This window comes from Triturus cristatus, chromosome 3_1, assembly GCF_964204655.1.
Source record: "Triturus cristatus chromosome 3_1, aTriCri1.1, whole genome shotgun sequence".
Lineage (NCBI taxonomy): Eukaryota > Metazoa > Chordata > Amphibia > Caudata > Salamandridae > Triturus > Triturus cristatus.
In genome coordinates, this window is record NC_140583.1 from 237,966,942 (window position 1) to 237,988,074 (window position 21,133).

General features: G+C 41.0%; 1 protein-coding gene across 1 annotated transcript in view; it reads right to left on the reverse strand.

The window, feature by feature from the left end:
* The window catches only part of OTUD7A (OTU deubiquitinase 7A), a 1,294,251-nt gene that overhangs the window by 248,727 nt on the left and 1,024,391 nt on the right, over positions 1–21,133 (reverse strand). Inside the window, exons 9-10 of the mRNA XM_085643760.1 lie at positions 15,676–15,803; positions 9,070–9,182 (exon numbers count right to left, since the gene is read on the reverse strand). Of these exons, the coding sequence (XP_085499886.1) occupies positions 9,070–9,182; positions 15,676–15,803 (241 nt within the window). The remainder of the gene's footprint in view (positions 1–9,069; positions 9,183–15,675; positions 15,804–21,133) is intronic.

Below are 21,133 nucleotides of genomic sequence, written 5' to 3' on the forward strand. Positions count from 1 at the left end.
AAAAAATGCGGTGAGGTATGGGGCTTGTTTGAATATTGTTGCCATGCCTGGTTTCAATCACTAGTCAATCTAGGCGGGTAGCCAAAGCTACTCTTTGGTGCACAAAGGATTCGTGACAAGCCAGTCAGGCCCTCAGGACGGGCGCCTTCACTGACGAGCCTTTTCTTTTCATCAAAATGGATGAAACACTGCATGTTCACTTTACGATGTGCGAAGATACCCAGAAGCATTATTTGTCTGCACTGTAGCAGCCTACTCGGATACTTACCGACTTACATGTACACAGGTCCAGCACTGTACTTTGGAGATATCCTGTGAGTAAATTGTTGTAGAACAGGTCTGCCATGAGGGAATAGCAATGAAGAGAAAACTGTGTCTTCCCCCCCACAGATTTAGTGACACTGAACTAATAATAACGTTTGCCAGCAGACACAGATGTGTTCCAGTTGCCTTTCGCTGTCAGCAGGGCAGGATTGGCTCTTAAACTAATACAGGCTGAAGGTCTGAAAATTGTAGTTCACGATAATAACCCCGCACAGCGGGCCAAGGGCTCCGCCACCAGGTTAAGCTGCCCTCACGAGTCGCAGCGTTCCTGCATCCAACATGATTTTAACAAGTGTTACATCCTCACACGCTCCCTAAGCTCACATCAATTTTCAAGGTAGCAACCATTTCAAGCCCAAGCAAACAGAGCTGTGTGTGTCTATTAAAACATACCAACAAAACCTCAGTGTTGGCTGAAAGCTAGCATTAAACAGAGACATTACACCAACCAGTTCACTTAAGATCTTGTAAATTTCACCAGCACTGGAAAACTAGTATTTTATTCAAGGCAATTTTGCACTAAACTCTTGTTCCTGAATGACATTTTGTATCAACTACATGATGCAAATGCCATGTCAAGAAGGGGGGGAAATTGGTCAATACATATGCAATTATCACTATTTGACCCTTCCTAGCTAAAATTGAGCAAAAGATATTTCAAATTGAGGATTGCTGTATGTTGCACTTTTATTTATTGTGACTATATTTTATAGCATTCCTTATCGTATTCAGCTAATCAATTTACTTCAACTATGAGTGTTATTCTTTGTCTGGAGTTCATTTAAGCAATAGTTTTCAAGGGATATTGAGTGTACCCTGTTTAAATACGCAAAAGACTATAATTGTTACGTGGATTTCTCTTTCTGAGAATTATTAACTGACGCATCATAAAAACAGATTTTTTACAAAGGGTAACTGAATTTGTCTACAGCATTTCAATTTACCATTCTGGTGGATTTTAATTTCCATCTTAATGACCCATTATGAAAGGTTACGGCCTCCAGCAGGTCTATGTAGCTACCCATTTCTCAGGGCACACTCTCGATGGCATTTTCTCTAATTTTGACAATCTGCAGAACTTATGGGTCTCCACCAGGATTGCAGGAGACAAGAGTGTAGATGGAGGTCAACCCTTGGCCCATGGGGAAAAGAAAAAGCATAAGGTTCGGTTACAGTGTTATAAGCTTGCCATTAAATCCACCAAGGCTGATTTACTCACCGAAAAAATTAGGGCTGCCAACAATTCTGCTAAGCCTCATTTTAAAGCAGTTAAAGACCTGCCTACTCCCTACCACCCGTCTCAGAACTTGGTGAATTCTTCACAAGATTTCCCTAACAGAATGCCGTTTTTGTTTTTCTGAATATTTATTTAGATTTAGATTTAGAGTTTCCAATGGATAACATAACTTTCCCCATAATCACCATGCCATGCACTTAGCTCAGTTATCTTACTGTTTTCCCCTTATTTCCTTACGTCAAACTAAGAAATTGCTGCTGAGTATTAAACTGGGATCTCCATCTAATCCCTGCTCTCCTAAAATATTTCAACTGGCTACGGAACCCATTGCTGACTTCCTGCAGAACATTTTGCCCTCATTCTGCAGTCAAGAGTCTTTCCCTCTGCCTTGATGAAAGCGATTGTTACTCCACTACTGAAAAAAGCAAATGCGGACCCAGAGGATCTTAAAAATTTCCGTCCTATTTCCTTGCTTCCAGCGCAAGCCAAGATTCTTGAAAAGTTTGTTAACCAGGAACATGTCAATTTTATTGAGGTTCATGATATACTTGATCCATCGTAGAATGGCTTTAGGAGCGACCACAGCACAGGATCTGCTCTTATTGTTGCTGCTGTCAGCATTCGCCATCAGGTTGATCGGGGGACGGCCATTCTTGTGCTGATTGGTTTATCAGCAGCATTTGGTACCGTTTCTGTGGTACAAACAATTGAATGGCTGCAGCAAATTGGTGCTGGTGGGTGTGCACTCAAGCTACTCCACTCTTTTCTCACCAACATAGTTCACCTGGTTAGCTGTGGAGGCTTCAAGACTGAACGTTTCTAGTCTTCCTTGCAGAGTCCCTCAGGGCTCATCCCTGAGTCCAACACTTTTCAATATTTATATTGCTCCTTTGGGTGAACTGGTGCACGTTTTTGGGTTCCAAGTACTGTCGTACGCGCATGACACGCAGATCATCATGTCCATTTCCAACAACCTGACTTCTGTAGCTGAGGAGTTCAATCACTTTATGTTTAGCATTAGTATGTGGATGAAAGACAGTGCCCTTAAACTTAATGCTGACAAGACAGAGGTCTTGGTCTTTGGCCCTCAGGAGTCTGTCTGGTCTAACATTTGGTGGCCGGAGTATTGTGGACCTCTTCCCACCCCTGTCAGATCAGCCAAAAATGGTGAGTGTTTGTTTGACAATACCTTGAGCTTTTAGTCTCAGGTCAGTCGTACAGAGAGTGTATGTTTTCTCATTATAAGGACCCTGTGAAAGATTTTTCCCTATACTTCAAATGATCTGTGCCAATCAGTCATTATCGCACTTATCACCTTGCAATTGGATAATTGCAACTCTGTGTGCTTCTATATCAATGCTTCCTGTGCTACCAAACTGCAAGTTGCTCAGAACGCGGCTGCACGACTTATCTTGAACATCCTGAGGTCTCTTTCAGTGATTGGTTACAACTGAAAAAAACAATGTTGATAGTTATTGCTGACATCCAACAGTCTGCAATTTAGTGAGGACAAATTAAAATGCTACTAGCAACTTTTACTGCTGACAGCTGTGTATGTGAGACAACTATAGATTTCAGGTATAAGTTTGTAAAAAAAATACTATTTAAAACTTCAATTTATAAAGACATTTGTAGAAAAGGATGTGAAACTACTATTATGATACATTTGTGTCTAAGATAACCAAGTTTACAAAGCTGAAAGATAACCAGAAGATCTGGATCCTTCACTTGTAAGAACGATACCTGATAGAAAAGGCAGGAGAATAGTTTTAGGTCTGTGACAACTTAGATATCAAAATGCCTATATGTAAATATAGGCTGCAGTAACTGTCAACCTCCAAAGCTTTCATAATACATGCAAATCAAAAAGTCATGTAAAAAGAGTAATATTAAATAGAAGTGAATTGAATATAAAATGGATGCTGGAACCACAATAGCTAGCTTTTAATACGGACTTCATATCTAATTTGTTAACAAGATTTCAGAGGTCTAACTAATAAGAGCAATATTTTAGATTGAAGCTGGCTGTAAAATTAAGAGAGGACAAGATCCATGTAATAGTGAGTCTCAAAAGATGTCTTTCTAATTAAGTGGTGGTAAATGGAATATGAATCACAGGATTAATGACCGCTTTCATGGGAGTATGCCAGGTTGTTCGAGCCTCACAAGAACTCCAATATGTATGATGGAATCTGGTATATGTTGCCAGGCATGTGCTGATAAATTATTGGCTAGATCTTCCTGTAATACTCCAAATATTTTATTTTCAAGAGTCATGCTGACCCATAAATTAATACTTAAGTGTTGGTCAAGGAATGTATGATTAAGTGAAATAGTATTATTGAGATGATCAACATTTCAGTTCCAGGCTTTATAACTTAACCATGAAAATACACAATGCCCTTCCAGCTAATATCTAGTAACTAGCTTTATTTCAAGTAATATGTTCTATTTACCCTGGTTTTATTGTAATATTTTTTGTGGGATTTTTTTTCTCTCCTTTATATGTTTTGTATTTTTATTTGCTAGCATATAATCTGTATCTACATATTTATCTTGCTCTTTTATGGCTTTTTAGACCGAAATAAAGATATTGAATGATTGGTTACATGTTTAGATGTTTTAAATTAATTTCAAATATTTATATTTAATATTATTCCTGATAGGGATTTATATTAAGTCCATACCACCATTATTTTATATGGGAGGGTTTTGCAGTACCAGTCATTGGCCATGTGTTGTGCAGGAGTTACTTCAGCTCTGAGCTGGATTTAGGTCCCCTTTTGGCTGCAGTAACTTTACAAGTGCAGTTTGTGAATATTAATGGACTTACTCTATCATGGGCGGGGCATGTCCCTCCCTAAACCACCCCCCACACTCCCTAAACCTCTCCTTACTTTTCCCAAAAACCTTTAAATTAGGAGTAAGTATGCACATTGTTCTAGCCACTCTCCCCACCCCTGCTATATTTACTATGAAGTAGTAAACTTAAATGTTTGAGGATCTATTATTGTAGTGCTACTAAATGTACTACAAGATGCAGTTTGTGAATAGGTCTCATGAGTTTTCAATATTGATAAACGCCTGGTGGGAGGTCATTTTTTGATTCCTGTACCAAAAGCATTTTCTGTAAAAGTTAATTCTTACATTGTATAGGATGCTTCCGTAAATGTTTTCATCTTGCATTAATGTATAATAAGTGAACATCTTGGGAATGTAGATACTGTATGCAGGGCAATACAGGCTCGTTGGCGAACAGCTGAAGAACAAAGCCAGGTTTAAGTATTAAAATCCATTAGATCCGAGTTTTGTGACAGCATCAAATATATGAAAGGAAAAAATTTAATTGAGCACATTTTTGTATCTTTAGGCATTTTAAAGATATTCATGGAAACTTGCCATTTAAATGTAACCTAGATTTGATGTGTCTTTCCTTTCTTATTTCGTTATAAGTAAAAGTAGAGTATGCAGGTTTGTAATAACACATTGGAAATTGTTGAGCACATTTTGTTAATTCTACCTTTGTTTTTAGCTTAGAGAAGGCTTCTTTTTGTGATATTATGATTCATTATCACCTTCCTACAAAGATCAAAGCTCTACGTTTATAGAAATGAAATCTAGAACATGCAAGGCATTTAGGAGCTTAAGGAACAAACTAATAGAGCTTTCAAGAAATGGCAAAACTCTACTTTACTTCTCTAAAAGAATACATTGAACAGAAGAGGCAACCTGCTGGATAGCCATGAATGTTTGAGATTTGGATAGTTATTGATACCTGGGCCTACTGATCGGATGGCCTAAGTAACTTGTAACAAATGGCAACAGAGTGACCTACCATGTGATCTTGGGCTGCCATTCTGAAAGCCCTGCCATAATACAACTGTCATCCTTCCCAGCATCTTTGCCTTCCCCATGAGCTCCACCAGTCATTTGTTCATGCCAACTTAGCACACAGAAACACAGACACGGGGTGTGGCTACTTACATGGAGATATACCTTCATAAGGTAAGACCTCAGCGCTACTGGCAAAATGAATAGGAATCACATATGCGAGCAATTCTTTCTCCACATGAGCATAAGCCTCAAGCAATTTCTGACATTTTTACTCACACTTGTTATATAAAATGCCTGAGTTTATGCCATTACACCATCTTGTGTAACTGTGATGTTGTTGCGGTAAAAGTCCTTTCATAGGAGCATTCAAACACTCAAACAAACAGAACAAGAGCAGCTGTTTTCTGATTTTGGTAATTTTCATTGCAAAATGTGTCCTCACGTGCATGCTTAAAAATAGCGCAAAATGCCAGAAAGGCAATCAAAACATTAAAATGACAGTGGACCCCAAGCACAACACGCACCTTATTCTGTATATCCCCAAGTTTATCAAAAAGGAAAATATTCCTAAAATGTACACTCATATCAACACCTGCTGTTAAGGTGCAGTCCAAATAAAGGACCTACATAACCAAAAACATACAGTATGGTGCACCAAAAGACACTTGTAAATCAGGGTCAACAGTCCAAAAGAAACAGATTTCCAATTCTTGTGTCAATCTCTTCCTTTTATTTGAAACGTAGATTGGAATGGTCCTTATATATACGACATTCTTAGCAGCCAATGCATTTCGTCCAAGGCTGGACTTCTTCAGGGCTAAAAGCGACAAAAGCAGTGTCACAACTAGTAGTGTCAATCTATAAATTATTCCACAGTACAAAATAAATTCCAGTTCTCAGTCTCCACAACAAATATGCCCAGTGCTTTGTATTGTCAGGTTCACCTAGGCGAAGAGTGACTGTCACTTTCACTTCTGAACTGCCATCGCTCTTTGACCTGCAGCGGCCCCGGAAGCAAACCATATGGATCCACTCCACAGAATCCATTGGCTGGAAACAAGTAGGCAGGCTCCTCCCACACCACAGATGCCAGTTCCGAAATGAAAGTGACAGTTACTGTGATTTACAAGTGTCAATTGGTGCACCATACTGTATATTTTTGCCAGAAAGGCATTTCACACAACTTTGCTTCACTTTTTGGGCATTTCACCTGAATTACGCAAATAGAATTATGCAAAAAGGCCAAGGTCCAAGCAAGATTCCTGGCACACCGAGCAGACTGGTCATATTGGAACACCAACACTAGCACAGTGAGCACCCATGGCTTGTTTATGTTACATTCTTAACAGAGTGACACACTGAACTATATTCTAATATATGACAAGCAGCATTGACATATATTGAGGAGCGTAATGTGTGGAAAATAGGCTCCACATCAAGTCAAGGTAAGAAACTCCTTTATTGGCCCCCATCCAACAACACCCAGCCATCTCTAGACCTCCCCTGGTTCAAATGACACTATAGAGTTCTATGTGACATCACATTTAGGGAAAGTCTACGAGGATAATTTACCTCAGAAGCTTTAGCTTCTTTCAATAGTGGCCAATCCTTTTTGATAGGCCACTGATGTACTGAGCAGCCTCTGGAAAATAATAGACGCATCTGGTGCAATAACAATGAAGAGCATTATACCTCATGGACCTTCACGGAACAGTGGTTAATACAGAATATTTCTCTTTGCACAGTATTTATGATGGCTATATTTCCAGTAGGGCCTCCTGTGCCAGATAGATACGATTTCTAATGCTATTTGTCTGCTATACTTGCAGATATACCATAGGTCACACAAATTACTCAAAGTGAATACATCATTTGCAGCTGTGCAGTACTAATGCTGCAGAGTACTGTGGCGCATATCTATCACTTCTATTTCAGAGTAGCATGGAAACCATGACGGTTTTCAATCAAATTATTTGGAAACTCCTGGAATCCAGTTTTTGAAATGTTTCTTGGATATCTTAACTACCATGAGGAAGGTCTGGCAACCTCTTCAGATCTTGAAGTGTTGGAATAGTCCATAAGTGCCACTTCAAAAATAAGTTTAAATGTACAGCTTCTAGGCATTTTTTTTAAAGTGCTGCAAAAAGAACTTCTAGCCCCATTCTTTGAAAACATTCTTTTGGGGTAAGATCCATTCATATTTTCCAGAGAGTGGATCCAGTTACTCACCTTACTCGCTTGCTAGATGCCATCTTGCGATGGTAATTATACTCTAGAAAATTCAAAGCTCACCAGCCACTATAGATTCATAGACTTATCTGTGGCAGTTTTTTTTCAAATACTTTAGCTCGTTAATTACATTCATATACTCATTTTTTAACAAATTATGGCAAATTTACTGGTGTTTGTGACCGTCTGTTCAGTAGCTGTGTCCGATTCTTCTTTAACGTCCTGGTCTGTCAGTGGTGTCACTGTCCACCCATTGGCTGGACACTGTCTCACCCCATGCTCTCAAGGATCAGAATTAATGTCCCCCTGACCACTCAGGGCATTAACACAATGTCAAATTCAAAGTTAACGCCCGTGGTTGACCATTAGAGTCTTTTCCTACCAGCAAAGCCCACCGATCAAGCAAATCCAGAATGCTTATTTCTCTGAATACTTTATACTCATACACTTTTTGGAAATGACAATAATTTTCATAAACTAAATACAATACTATTGAATTCCTGTTGTGCTTTTGAAGCAGAACGCCTCTCCTGCTTCCAGCTTCATTATCATAACTAACCACAGAGACGTCCGTATTAGCAGAGTTAAAGCTTTTAGTAGGTGGAGAAAAAGACTCCCAATATTTTAAGCTTCCTATCAATGAATGATTGTGAGTCTTGATGTATTCAGCTAAGTTAGGGGCTCATTAGGATGACGGACGGACTGTAGTCCGTCCGCCATCCTGGTGTAAACTGGAACCATCCGCCGTGCATGCGGCGGTCCATCACACCGGATCATGATGCGACCGCCACCGTGGCGGTTGAATCCTGCATCTTAACATTGCGGCGGTAGCTGCTGACAGCAGCACCCATCGTGATGCGAAAATGCCATGTTGTGCATTTCGCATCACTACGTGGCAGGCACCGCATGGTGCCTGCCACATAAAACTGTGAAATGTAGGGGGGTACCATGGGTACCCCCCAAGTGCATCCTGTCTTCCCCCAACCCAATCTCCGCCAGCCTTCATCATAATTTGGCAGACGGTGCCTGCTAGGCACCGCCACCATTTTACCAGTGAAGACCGCTCCTCCAGGCCTGTGGCAGTTCCATGGCGGATGGTCTTTGCGACCACCACGGTTGCGGTGAGATTCCCCCCGCCATCCAAATTTGGCGGGGGGAACTCGTGGTCAGCATACGAAAGGCCCGCCACCGCATGGCTGGCAGTGGCGGTCCTTCCGCCATCGTAATCGACCGTATAGTACGGAGAAGCTCTCAGTGGTCAATGAATGCAGAGTATGTGAAAGATACTCTCAAATGGGCCTTTAGCTGTGTGTTGAGGGCTTCAATAGTCCCATATTTAATAAGTAAGAAGCTCCTGCTGAAATGAGCTTGAGCTGTGATGCTGTGATGTTAGCTTGAATATGTAGGATTACATACTTAATAATAACCGAAGGATGTGAACTTACCCACCACCTGCTCCGCCATTTTTGCTAAAGTGTGTTCGTGGCTCGCTTGAAGCAAGTTTCAGGAGTTCATTCCATTCTCGTTCCCACTCTTCTTCAGTGTAAACCAGGCCGGACTACAAAAGAAGAAGGGTAATCCAATCTGAGATAAAGGTCAAATAACACAGCTGCACTACTTACCCATTTCACTAGAACGCCATGTTTAGAATACTGGGCCTTTTATACCCAATAGATGCCTTCTGGAAGTAGTAGTTTTGGTTCACTTGCCGTGAACCATTTAGATAAAATACCGGATTTCCAAATTTTTGAAAGAAAAGGTCACTAACAACTGTGTCCAGATGACATGGATTTAAACACTAACCACATACAGTTTCTTTTCCTTCCAACTATTTCAGTATTCAAATATTTCACTTTCTACATGTTGGTGTGTAGATAAATAAGAGCCTTTTAGTTAATTGTAATTTTTAATCATTTATAAAGAACTGTCTAGCTGGGAGTGATGGTGCACTGAACAGGTATGACACCATGCTTTCCTAGGTTAATGATGCTATGAATTGCTTTGATTCAGCTCTCCTGCATGTTTTACACCAAGAAGCTTCCCTTAGACCACATCAATAACTCATCCATAAAACCTGAAATAAATGATTCTCAGAGGACCATAACAAAAGAAACTTGCCCACCAACAATGAGAGCAAAAATGGTTCAAATCCTTCTCAAGACCGATTCTACCGCTTTCTTATTGCAAATAAAATCTTATAAGAAAGATATTTTAAAGGCTAAATCAGACCTCTTTTTGTAACATCATTATCAACATCTTGCATCATGGGAAATAGGAAGACACCAGATTAATGAGAAAGATTAAAGCAGGAGACATGATAGGATACACACTAGGGTAGATGGCGGAGGAAAAAGACAGAGGGTCAGAATGGGCAATCCATATAGAAATGGACTAAGAGATTGGCTTCAAAGAAGGATGTGAAAGACATTTATGAGGAGAAGGTAAGTGATGAAGAAGCAGAGGAGCAGGAGAATTAGGATTGAAGAATAGCCATAATTTGTTAATAAAGGGTCCAAGGACTGAGACAAGAGGTGATACAGTGCAGAGAAGTAATAGGTTCTTGGTAAAAGAGTTGTATAGCATGTGAGAGAGCAGCATCAATGAGAGCGTATAGTAGACAGATGGCAGGGTCAGAGAGACGGCGATCCTTTTTTTATTCTCTCTGCCCTTTTTAGAGGGAATTATGGTGAGGCGAGAGTGGAGGGATAAAGCACTGTAGGAAGGTTTACAAAAGAGGACAAATGGAGGAGGAGGGAAAAGTGAGTACAGGGCACCGGACATTATGGTAGAAAGATGAGCTGAAATGAGCTTATCATGAAGGAATGCTGAAACATTTCTGAGAACAAAGAAGTTGTAATGGAAGACACCAAAGCAAGAATATTAAGGGATCAAAGTTCACAAAAAGTTAATGTAGCAGAGGGAGGAAGAGTACAGTAAGAGAAGATGTGAAGGTAGTGAACTACCTCTGGAGTAGGTAGAAAAGAAATAGTAGGTGAGAGGTGAGAGAGGAAAAGTAGACCAAGATATAATCCATTGATGTGTGAGGGATTCATTCCACTGGGTCAGAGTGTATACACAGAGAATAAGAGGAAAGAAAGATCATGCATGTGCAGATGACGACTGAAATCCCCAAAGAGATAGAAAGTGAAAGTATAGGGAAGTAGATATGCTACACAGTAGTCAAAATGGTGGCAGCAGTGGAGGTCAGGAGATTGTCTGAATTCTCAGTGGCCATGACACTAACCGCAGTGCATGCATTTGCTCACATTGCCAACAAGGACTGTGCTGGCTGACTGGAAATGCCACAGGAGCAGCAGTGCCTGAAAGCATATTTTGCCAGGGTCAGTAGAGCATACTGCAACTCCTTCCATCTACTATGTAGACAACAATGGAAAATTAGCTCTAAAGATTGGCTAACCAGTATGTGGACACAAAAAGATGATGAACAGAATGCTGAGCATTGTCAAACATTCACCCCAGTCACGGATCTGGGTTAAATCCATGGTTTTCTTGCCCACTTGCTCACCAGTCACCCCAGTTTGGACCCAGCATATGCAAATCAGCATTGACCCTGATACCCATCGGAACAGTCCAGCCCAAACTGCCAGGGTAAGTACCTGAAAACAAGCTTCCTGGGACCGGTTTCAGGGTATTACCCCTCATCAGCCAGGCATGCTTGAATCCAGTGGCACAGCGAGCACCGGACCACGTCTGGGCATACCCTTCTCACATAGTGCGACTATAGCAACACAAAAAGATGATGGATGGAACGCTGAACATTGTCTGGCATTCACCACTCAAAATGACGGTCCAGGGGGAATCTGGCTGGGCAGTTTTGGCTGGACTGTTCCCATGGGGAGCAGAGTCGAGACTGATTTGCATATTGCTGGGTGCAAACTGGAATGGCATGGTAAGCAAAAAAACGATGGATTTAGGCCCAGATCTGTGACTGGGGCTGAATGTTTGACATTGTTCAGCATTCCGTCCAACATCTTTTTCTGTTGCAATTTTCACCCTAAGTTGGATGAGTATGCCCAGACGTGGATCCAGGGCTCACTTCGCAATCACATTCAAGCTAGCCTGGCTGATATGGGCTGATATCCCAAAACTAGTCCCAGGATGCATATATTCCGGTACAGGGAGGACCTGGCCTGGCATTTCGGGCTGGACTGTTCCCATAGAGAGCAAGGTCGAGACTGATTTGCATATGGCTGGGTCCAAACTGGGATGGCGTGGTGAGCAAATAAATGATGGATTTAGGCCTGTATCTGTGACTGGAGGTGCATATTTGACAATGTTCAGCATTCCGTCCATCATCTTTCGTGTTGAAATAAACAGCATGTGATTCAGAACTCAAACATGGTAATTACCCAACAGTCAAAAACCTGAGCACCAAGGTGTGTACTCTGGTGTTTCACGTCTGTCAACGCACCTGGTTTTTTTCTCCAAAATGCAGGTTTTATGCCTCAGTATCCTTGGGAGTGTTGATTTAACTAGATTGCACAAACTTTCATGACAGCAATAACAATAACACGTCTGATGCGGTACACAATAATAAAACTATAAAATTCAAACACAAACAAGCCCTAGTGCTAGTAAGAGTAAAAATGATTATTTCATTGCTTACTTATGTTTTTTTTTGTTGCCAAAGCATGTCCATGATTCATTCTGCACACCAGGCCTGGCTTACAAAGGTTTTCTTTTTATGCCACAAGTTGGTGCATTTAATAAAACACTGCATGCACTTCACAAACAGCACCTCTCTGTCGACCAAGTGTACTGAAAGGAATGATGTGCCATAAGAGTGCCACTGCTGAACTTAAATGACTTACCAGCCACCAGTGAAAACCTACCATGAACCCAAGGAGACAGGACTAATACAGTGGCTGGAATCATCAACATTCTGATGCATCCACTGGGGTCATCAAAATTCTGATGCCTAAACTGGGGTCATCGGCATTCTGATGCCTCAACTGTTCCTCCTGTGGCCCCTGGTGATGTCCTTAACTATCCAATCAGAGGTCTTGCTTGCCGATCTGTCTGAACCTCTCTAACTATTGGGCAGACACTTGAGGAAATCAGCCTCTCTAACTCCCCACCTCAGGCATCAGGTGCCATGGTAATGCTCTACTCCCGCTAAGGTCCAAAGCTCTATAGTTCTACCCAAGTAGGGGCAAGCAGAGACCACCATTCGCTACAAGCCATCCCATCAAACCAACTGAAATAAAGCTCAAAGCAGCCATGTTGGTTCTGCTCCGCACTAGTGAGTGCATTTCAACAAGGCTGCTTGCTTGCTTCAGCTGATGCACTCACTCTCAAAAGATTTGACATCAGCTAAATAGGGAAGAGGGCCTTGGCAGGTCTCACACCACTGATTCCTCGAACAACAAAGTGAAATACTATTCATCACCCAATATGTCGAAAATTAGAATCTGATAAGTGTGAGCCGTAAAGTGTGCAGCACTTTAATTAAGGCAATTTTTTTTTACATTAACTTGTACTGAAGTGGAAAAAGGTTTTAACTTGGATAAAGCTAAACTTAATCCATTTTATATTTAAAAATCAGGAGTATTGGAATAGATGCCTCGCCAAGTACATAGTCAAGCACAATTCTACTCATCACGTGGTTCTTAATTTGCATGCCCTCATTAACTTTATTCTAAAAAACCTTGCCACTTGCCTTTCTCTCCTCACTCAGGAATGCTATCCCTTACATATACCCTAGGATCCTTTTCAGAAACCGGTGTGCTCTTTGTAATCCATCACAGTTACCACAGATTGAAGGTAAAAACTTTGGAATCCTCACTAGATCCCTTTCTCATTCATCTCTCCATGCCCAGTTGATCTGTGCCTAGCCATTTATCCTCACAAACCTCTTGAGCCAGGACGTCTTGCACACCTTCATCATCATGATGAGAGAGAACCATTAACCTCAACGCAAATGCAATGTAAATACAAGAAAAATACTTTACAAAATGTAACAACAAATCTAGAAGCCCCACAGCGGATGTCTATACACCACAACAGATCTCTGGCTTACAACAAACCTGGAATTAGGGCTAGATAGACTACAGTCTATACTCATGCCAAATTATCTTACCCTTACAATAAAAGATGAATCCTCATTCAAGTCAATGACAGAAATCTATTGACCTTTGAAGAGTTCATCCAAAAGCCTCATTAACAATGAAACTGAGTGCTGCAGATGCCACTACTTATATAACTCACTCACCCGCAAACATACTAACCCTTCACCACTCATCGATTGCTGCAAGATTATGCTAATGCATTACTATTTACCCCACAGCACCACATTTACCACATTTCTCAAGCCAACTACAATCCAACTCAATCTGGCACCTGACTCCCAGTTTTGAATCCCAAAATGCCCAGGCATTGACCCAGCCTCAGCACAATGCTAATGTTGATCATAAATTGCCTCAAGACCTGGTCTGAATCCTAACCTAACATCTATTCCATACCGAGGTATTCTCAACACAGCGCAGGCTTCACATCTGAATCTAATACTCAGTTGCCTGACCATGGTCCAGAGACAATACAATTAAGACCCTCAACAGCCTTCCTCCTCAGGGCCAAAACTCATTAGTAATATGAGATGATAATTAGGAGGATGGGGCTTAGTAGCCTACACAACAGCACTGAAATGTTTAACACCTCATTCCCATACATGCAATACATCGAGACTGGTGCATCATCAAAACCAATAGCTCCTTCGTTAAACAGTGATATAACCTCACGTTTCTGGGAAAGTTCTTTGATCTCACTCTCCACCTACAGACAAACGCCAATAATTTATTATCATAAGAAACTTCAACCTGTGGGTTGAAAGATCATATGCTACTGCTAATGATCTCCTTAATAACATGCCGACACTTGACTTCAAATATGTGTTGAGTAGCCCAACAGCACAGGCTAGACTGCAGTTGCTCATATACCATTGAAACCTATAACATAACAGTACAACCATTAGCATGGTTCGACCACTCTTTTATCTCTGTCACGCCTTTTAAATCTGACTTATAAAACAAACACACAAACCAAGAATGACCAAGGGCCTGATTTATAGCTTGACGGACTGTATTCAATCCGCCAGGGTGCCGGAGGACATTACGTCTGCTACCCTGATGGACTACCATCTTTCAAATTTAGAGATGACTGCCGGCCCAGCGGTCATCTCTCTATATTGAAAGGTACCTCTGTTACAGCAGTTCATTTCAATGTACTAAATGATCAGTGGATGGCTGGATGGCAAACTTTAACAAAAATGTTGTCTTTCAGAAACAAACTCCCAAAGCAGGAGTTTGTTTTTGAAAAACAAAAAGCTTATGAACCCCACACCCTGTGAATTTTCACCCCAGCATGGGCCCCTGTAGAATCATGGAGGATGCATGAATCTGTGGCGCAACAAAATTATAAAAGGGGGATTGGGTGCCCATGGGAGTTTAGGTGCCTGCTGGGGCCCAAAACCATGCTATGGATGTCTGCAGACCATGTTCGGTCAGGGGTTGACTCTTCATTGAGGGTTGGGTGCAGGCCTGACCACAGGCTAGGTCCTGTGCCCATCCCCATGCCATGCACAGCGTTGGACATCTTACTTTACATTGAAAATGACCCTTAGAAATTCGATGAAAAACAAAAGTTAAAGGAACGTTTTAGTTAAGTGAAAGTGTCAGTTAAAACCTAACATTTTAATCTCAACAAAACTACTAAAATTCCCCTGTTATAATTAGCTCAATTAACTATAAACAAGCAACTATAACTTATGCCCTTAAGTAGCTAGCATTTGTGCCCTCGTCATGCACAGTGCTGTTATCAATGATGTCATTTCAGATGTTGTCAGGCATGTTATCAATGCAGTTACTGAAGATGTCATGATTTATTTATTACATTAGGGTACAAGCCATACATGGCGAGAGTGTGAATCACAAGTCAGACAACATTGTAACAAATCCCGGTCAAAAAACAATGAAAAAGTCCACTTAATGAAACACAACAAAGGTTTTTAAGATATTTGGATAGAATCTACGCACCTCCTTATTTTGCTGTGTCTGCTGCCATCGCCACCTTCTTTTAAGTGCATCTCTTTCTGCGCCATTCCTCATCATGGTGTAAAGCGCTTTCCGTAACACGAGGTCCCGGTCATGAAATCCCCACATACCTAAGAATGGCAAAAAATGCATTGGAGGTCATTCCGAAATGTTGCAATGTCTAGAAGAAGATGATGCATTTGCAGTATGATTAAATGCCCTTCTAGCATTTACTTTAGAACATGAGCCAAATTTTGACTGCAGCTTAGATATTGGATGCCATCTGTTTAAAAATATAAAGGCAGATTTTGAGAACTCAAGCTCAATGATAATGGAAGAAGCACTCTTGGAGGTGCCATTATATTCTTAGGCTGACAGATAGTACACAAGAGATATTCCACTTTACTATAAATTAATTCCAGCCCCTTATGATTCCAAGGATCACAATGGAAGTGTACTCGTCAGGGGATCGAGGTGGCTAAAATAGCCATGTGAGGTATTTTTGCAAATGGGGGAAAGAATGGAAGGTGAAACGTTTAGTCACAGTCAATGGCCTATTTAAATTTCAAATACGGCAAGACAGTTAGGCCAATCATGAATATAGTGATCTGTATGGAGGTCAGATAACTAAAACACCATTCTAACCAAAATGAGGTTGCTGAATATTTACCTGCTTTCTGTGAATGCAGGACCTATTTTGGTCTTGTTTGCTAGGATGAAGCCTGACATGTAAGAGCCACATGGAGCGGAGAGTAAAGGTGGAAAATCCCAGATATTCAAAGTCTACTTTATGAATTTGCCACATAGCATAACAGCATGTCTGATTGAAGAGTGACCAGAGCTGGATCTAAGGAGAAGGACCCCAGTGAAGGATTAAGGGAAAATTCTGCAGGAGAATCTCGATTATTTAAGTTAAAAAGAAAATATTTCAGCTTTCTCTTACTTTTGTTTAATTATTTGTATTGTTTTTTTTATAATAAAATAGAATATTCAGCATTACACTTCGTAAGAGCCATTACAATTTATCAAAGTCCAATGGTGTATATTGATCTGGGATCAGCACCAATGACACCCATGCGACCTCTGCCTTCGTTAGCTCAACAGAGGGGCACCACCCACTTCACAGTCAATAACTTTCTCCTACTTAAGATTTCCTCCACCTCCACTGAAAGGTAGGTTTATGGTGAAATTAAATCCTTGAAATTGATTTTCTAAATCTTCCTGATATCTGTTCTTTGAGGTTAGTGTGTGTGTTTAAAAGACAATGTGCACTGTTACAAAGAACACTTCAACATGTACAGGATACTACAGAAATAGCAAGGCCTTTTCTTATGGTTTACAAACTAATAGAATTATGTTTTGATACACATTGAAGCAAGATGTTAACTCACCAATGTTAGATCTGTGATTCAGTCTGTAGAAAAGTAGTTTGCTACGTGAAGAATCAACCTTGTTTGCCCAAGGGTGTCACTACATAGCCAAATAGCGGTGAAGTGTCTTTAGGGTTATTTAGGACATGATAAAATAAGTTCCTTATAACTGATTTTATCGGACCAGAGCATGCAATATGCAGGTGTCGCAAATATGTATGGGCATGTGAGCTCTCACGAGACATTAAGATTTCTAAACCCTTTTATGTCTGTAACTCCTTTACATTGTGTTGTTCAGAGGAACGGTATGCTGTGGTCCACAGAAAAAGATATTGCATTCAAACAACTTTACAGAGAAGTAAAATTGACAACTCTAAATGACTAAGGCGTGGCTGTGTATGCTGATGTATAAGGAACATTTTTAATAATCACATCACCTGGTAATTTGAACCCCAAGCACAGTTAGTTTATAGTTTTTACCTAAAATTGTTAGGAGTATTACCAGTCTGCTATTGTGATTTGTACATTAAAAAAACTGATTGAATACAACTCAAAAGAAATTCTGGAATACACTGTCTCAGTTCTTACAAGGGGGTTAGATTACAAGCATGAGATTCAGCTCTTTTCAATTCACTATGTTCTTTGACCATCTCTTTTGAGCAGGTCAATTTGGAAGAACCTCTGTGTTTCATCTGGAATACCACATCAATATTTTCACTGTGCTCTTAATGTGATCTGTTTTATTGTTAAGAGCAGGGGCCATATCTATATACAGCCCTACATCGTTTGTTTAACTTTTATTTTTAACAACATATGATAACTTAGCACTTCAATATAAAAACTCAATTTTGAGATACATTTTAGTATGTGTTGCATTAGGAGCACCATCTAATCACACTTTATTTATTCATCCTTAGTGTGTTTTTAGTAATACACAACTACATTCAGCTTCCGGGTTGATGGTTCTGGTTGGAGCATAACCTAGCCCCATGTCAAACAATGATGGACCTGCATGATGCTCTGTTTTTTTTTTTTTTTACCAGATTCTCTACGTTCATTTGGGGGTTTGGGGGGCTGGTATCGATTGTCTGTTGTGCAAATATTATAGAGTTGACCTCACATGCAAACTACTGTTAATAAAAGACTGTACATTTTTTCATGCTTCTAGAGTTTTATCATAAACACTCCAGTCATGCAAAGATAAGGGTCTTCTCAGTTACGAGGGAAAAAACACAAGGGTAAAAAACCTGCTTGGGAATAGTTTAGTTCTTGACTGAAGGTGAAGAGTAATGCAGAAGCAGAAAAGCTATGAGCCAGGCTCTCCCTGACATTAGAGAAGAGGAAAGAGCCATACAGGAAATCAAGAAGGAAATTGAAAGGTACGAGTAAAAATCACGGACAAAAATAGGAGCAAATGGATGAAGAATGCGATGAAGAATAAGGGAAAGAGTGTGCTGTGATGCATTCTTCACTTGTTAATGCCCAGAGACGTTTTAATGCTAAAGATATCCGGCTGCATGCCACCGCACTGCAGGATAAGCACAATGCGGGGGATTCCATGCCAATATCGAAACATTTGGTGACCTGATTACTCAGGAACTCAGGAAATTAGAAACCCCTGACAAATACACACCACATCCATCCCCAAACCTGCCACGAGAGGAGAGAGAGGCACTTCAGAGACTACAGGATGACACCAATATCGTCATCAGAGAGGCAGACAAGGGGGGTAACGTGGTTGTCATGAACGTACAAGATTATATGGGGGAGGTTTCAAGACAGATGAATGACCCCCATTGCTATGAATCCATCTCACACAACCCCACCAACACACTACAAACCATCATTAACACCAGACTCTCTGAATGGAAAGAAGAGTGCTTATTGACAGACCAGGAATATAGATATTTGCATGTTAATAATGCACGCTTCCGTGCATCTACGGACAGCTTGATTCTTAGCCAGCCTTCAAGATTCTGCAAATACAGGCCCTTACCAAGGCAGCCCCCAGCGCGGAATACTTTCCATCTCACTGCTCTGATCAACCAAGAATATTTACACATGCCCTGAAGAAGTTCATTTCATGAATGAAACGCGTTGGCTGTCAACCTCTTTGGAAAACCTTTTTGGAAAATAAAGAATTACTAAAGACTTACTAAACATCAAGGCTCATTGACTAATTGTCTACTACTGTCACAATAAGGAGCAGTGCACCACTCCACCAATCCCATTCTCGCATTTTTCTGCACAGCAGTTGGCACTCAACGACGGCGAGTGCTGGAGTTGGTTTGTGCACGCTCACCCTACATTTGACTACCGGTTTACAATAAGGGAACAACACAAGGAAGTGCGGTCATTGTGTCCGCCGTCGTCTGGAACCACAATTTTGCATTTTTTGGACCGACCAGCACACCTGAACATCCCACAAAGAAATGTCTAAACTAATCGACCGACGAGAAGAAATAGCGCAAGACCTCTTTGGGAAGGGGTTCAGTGCAGTGAGGTCTGCACAACCAACAGAATAACCCATCACTGGACTTAAATCATGCTTTATTCATCTGGAAAAGATCAAAAAACAAGAACTGGCTCGCTGGTGGGACGGAAGGACCCTCCAGCAATACATGGACAACGACAAAATCCCCAGAGGCCTTAGAATCCTCATTTTTCCAACTTTCGAGGACCTCAGTGGAGGCCTCTTGGAAGAATGGGAACACAACCTCAAAGAATCATCCTTCACTATGATGAGAATCCTCGTGAAACATGCTAACGAGAAAGGCCAGAAATTACAGGCAGAAATTGAGGAGATTGAGAAACAAATAGCTTCCATGAACTGTCAAGGCTTAGTTGAGAAAAACTATGCTATACTCAATAAAGTCATTGATGAACACCAGTAATACCTCAGGGACAAAAAAATGGGAAAAATCAGGAGGGACGACCGTGACTACAGGGACGGCAGAATCTACACTTTTGCCAAAAAATATGACAACCCCACAAACAGCGATGACAGGAAAAGAATCAGGGAAGAAAGCCTAGAATTTAAATCTGTCAGCAGCAGCTCACTGGCCTCTAATAATAGCACCACATCCAGCACGGGACAGCAACCCATCTCTTTAGAGGAGGGTACATCCAACTTCCAAAGGGAATTGGAAAGATTGCGCATAGCCGAGAGACAGTCCAAAACGAATACAAGAAAACCAGAAGAGACGGGAGGACAGGGAGGAAGAACAGACAGTCACACAATATCCCTCCGCTCCAAAAGGACCAAGTAATCATTCACACCACCGAGCTACCTGAGGCTCCCACCACGGGGGGAAGTATCGGGCCCGCATCCTTGAACCTACCCAATTCTGAGTTACAGATCATCAACCTCTCAAAAAGACCTCTCGACAAACACGAGTGTAATGTTTTAAAAATGGGCTTAGGATTCTGTCCGACACAATATGGTGACCTTGTTGATGTACACATTGATCTGTACAAATTTATTAGAACACTTAAATTAAAGGAATTCTTTGCACAGCAAAAAATCAGACCTGTTGTCAATATTGTACCCACCACACCAACTGACCGCACTATTGGAGACATACGGGGGGTACAAACACTTCTGGCCATCGAACTAGATGAAACACCCAACATACAGAACATCTTGGATGACTTGAACATTCAAGAGGATTACAACAGGGACACAGGCCTCAGGTGTAAATCCAAGTTCACCCCCCACGGGGGATTCCATGCCAATATCGAAACATTTGGTGACCTGTTTACTCAGGAACTCAGGAAATTAGAAACCCCTGACAAATACGCACCACATTCATCCCCAAACCTGCCACGAGAGGAGAGAGAGACACTTCAGAGACTACAGGATGACACTAATATCGTCATCAGAGAGGCAGACAAGGGGGGTAACGTGCTTGTCATGAACGTACAAGATTATATGGGGGAAATTTCAAGACAGCTGAATGACCCCCATTGCTATGAATCCATCTCACACAACCCCACCAACACACTACAAACCATCATTAACACCAGACTCTCTGAATGGAAAGAAGAGTGCTTATTGACAGACCAGGAATATAGATATTTCCATGTTAATA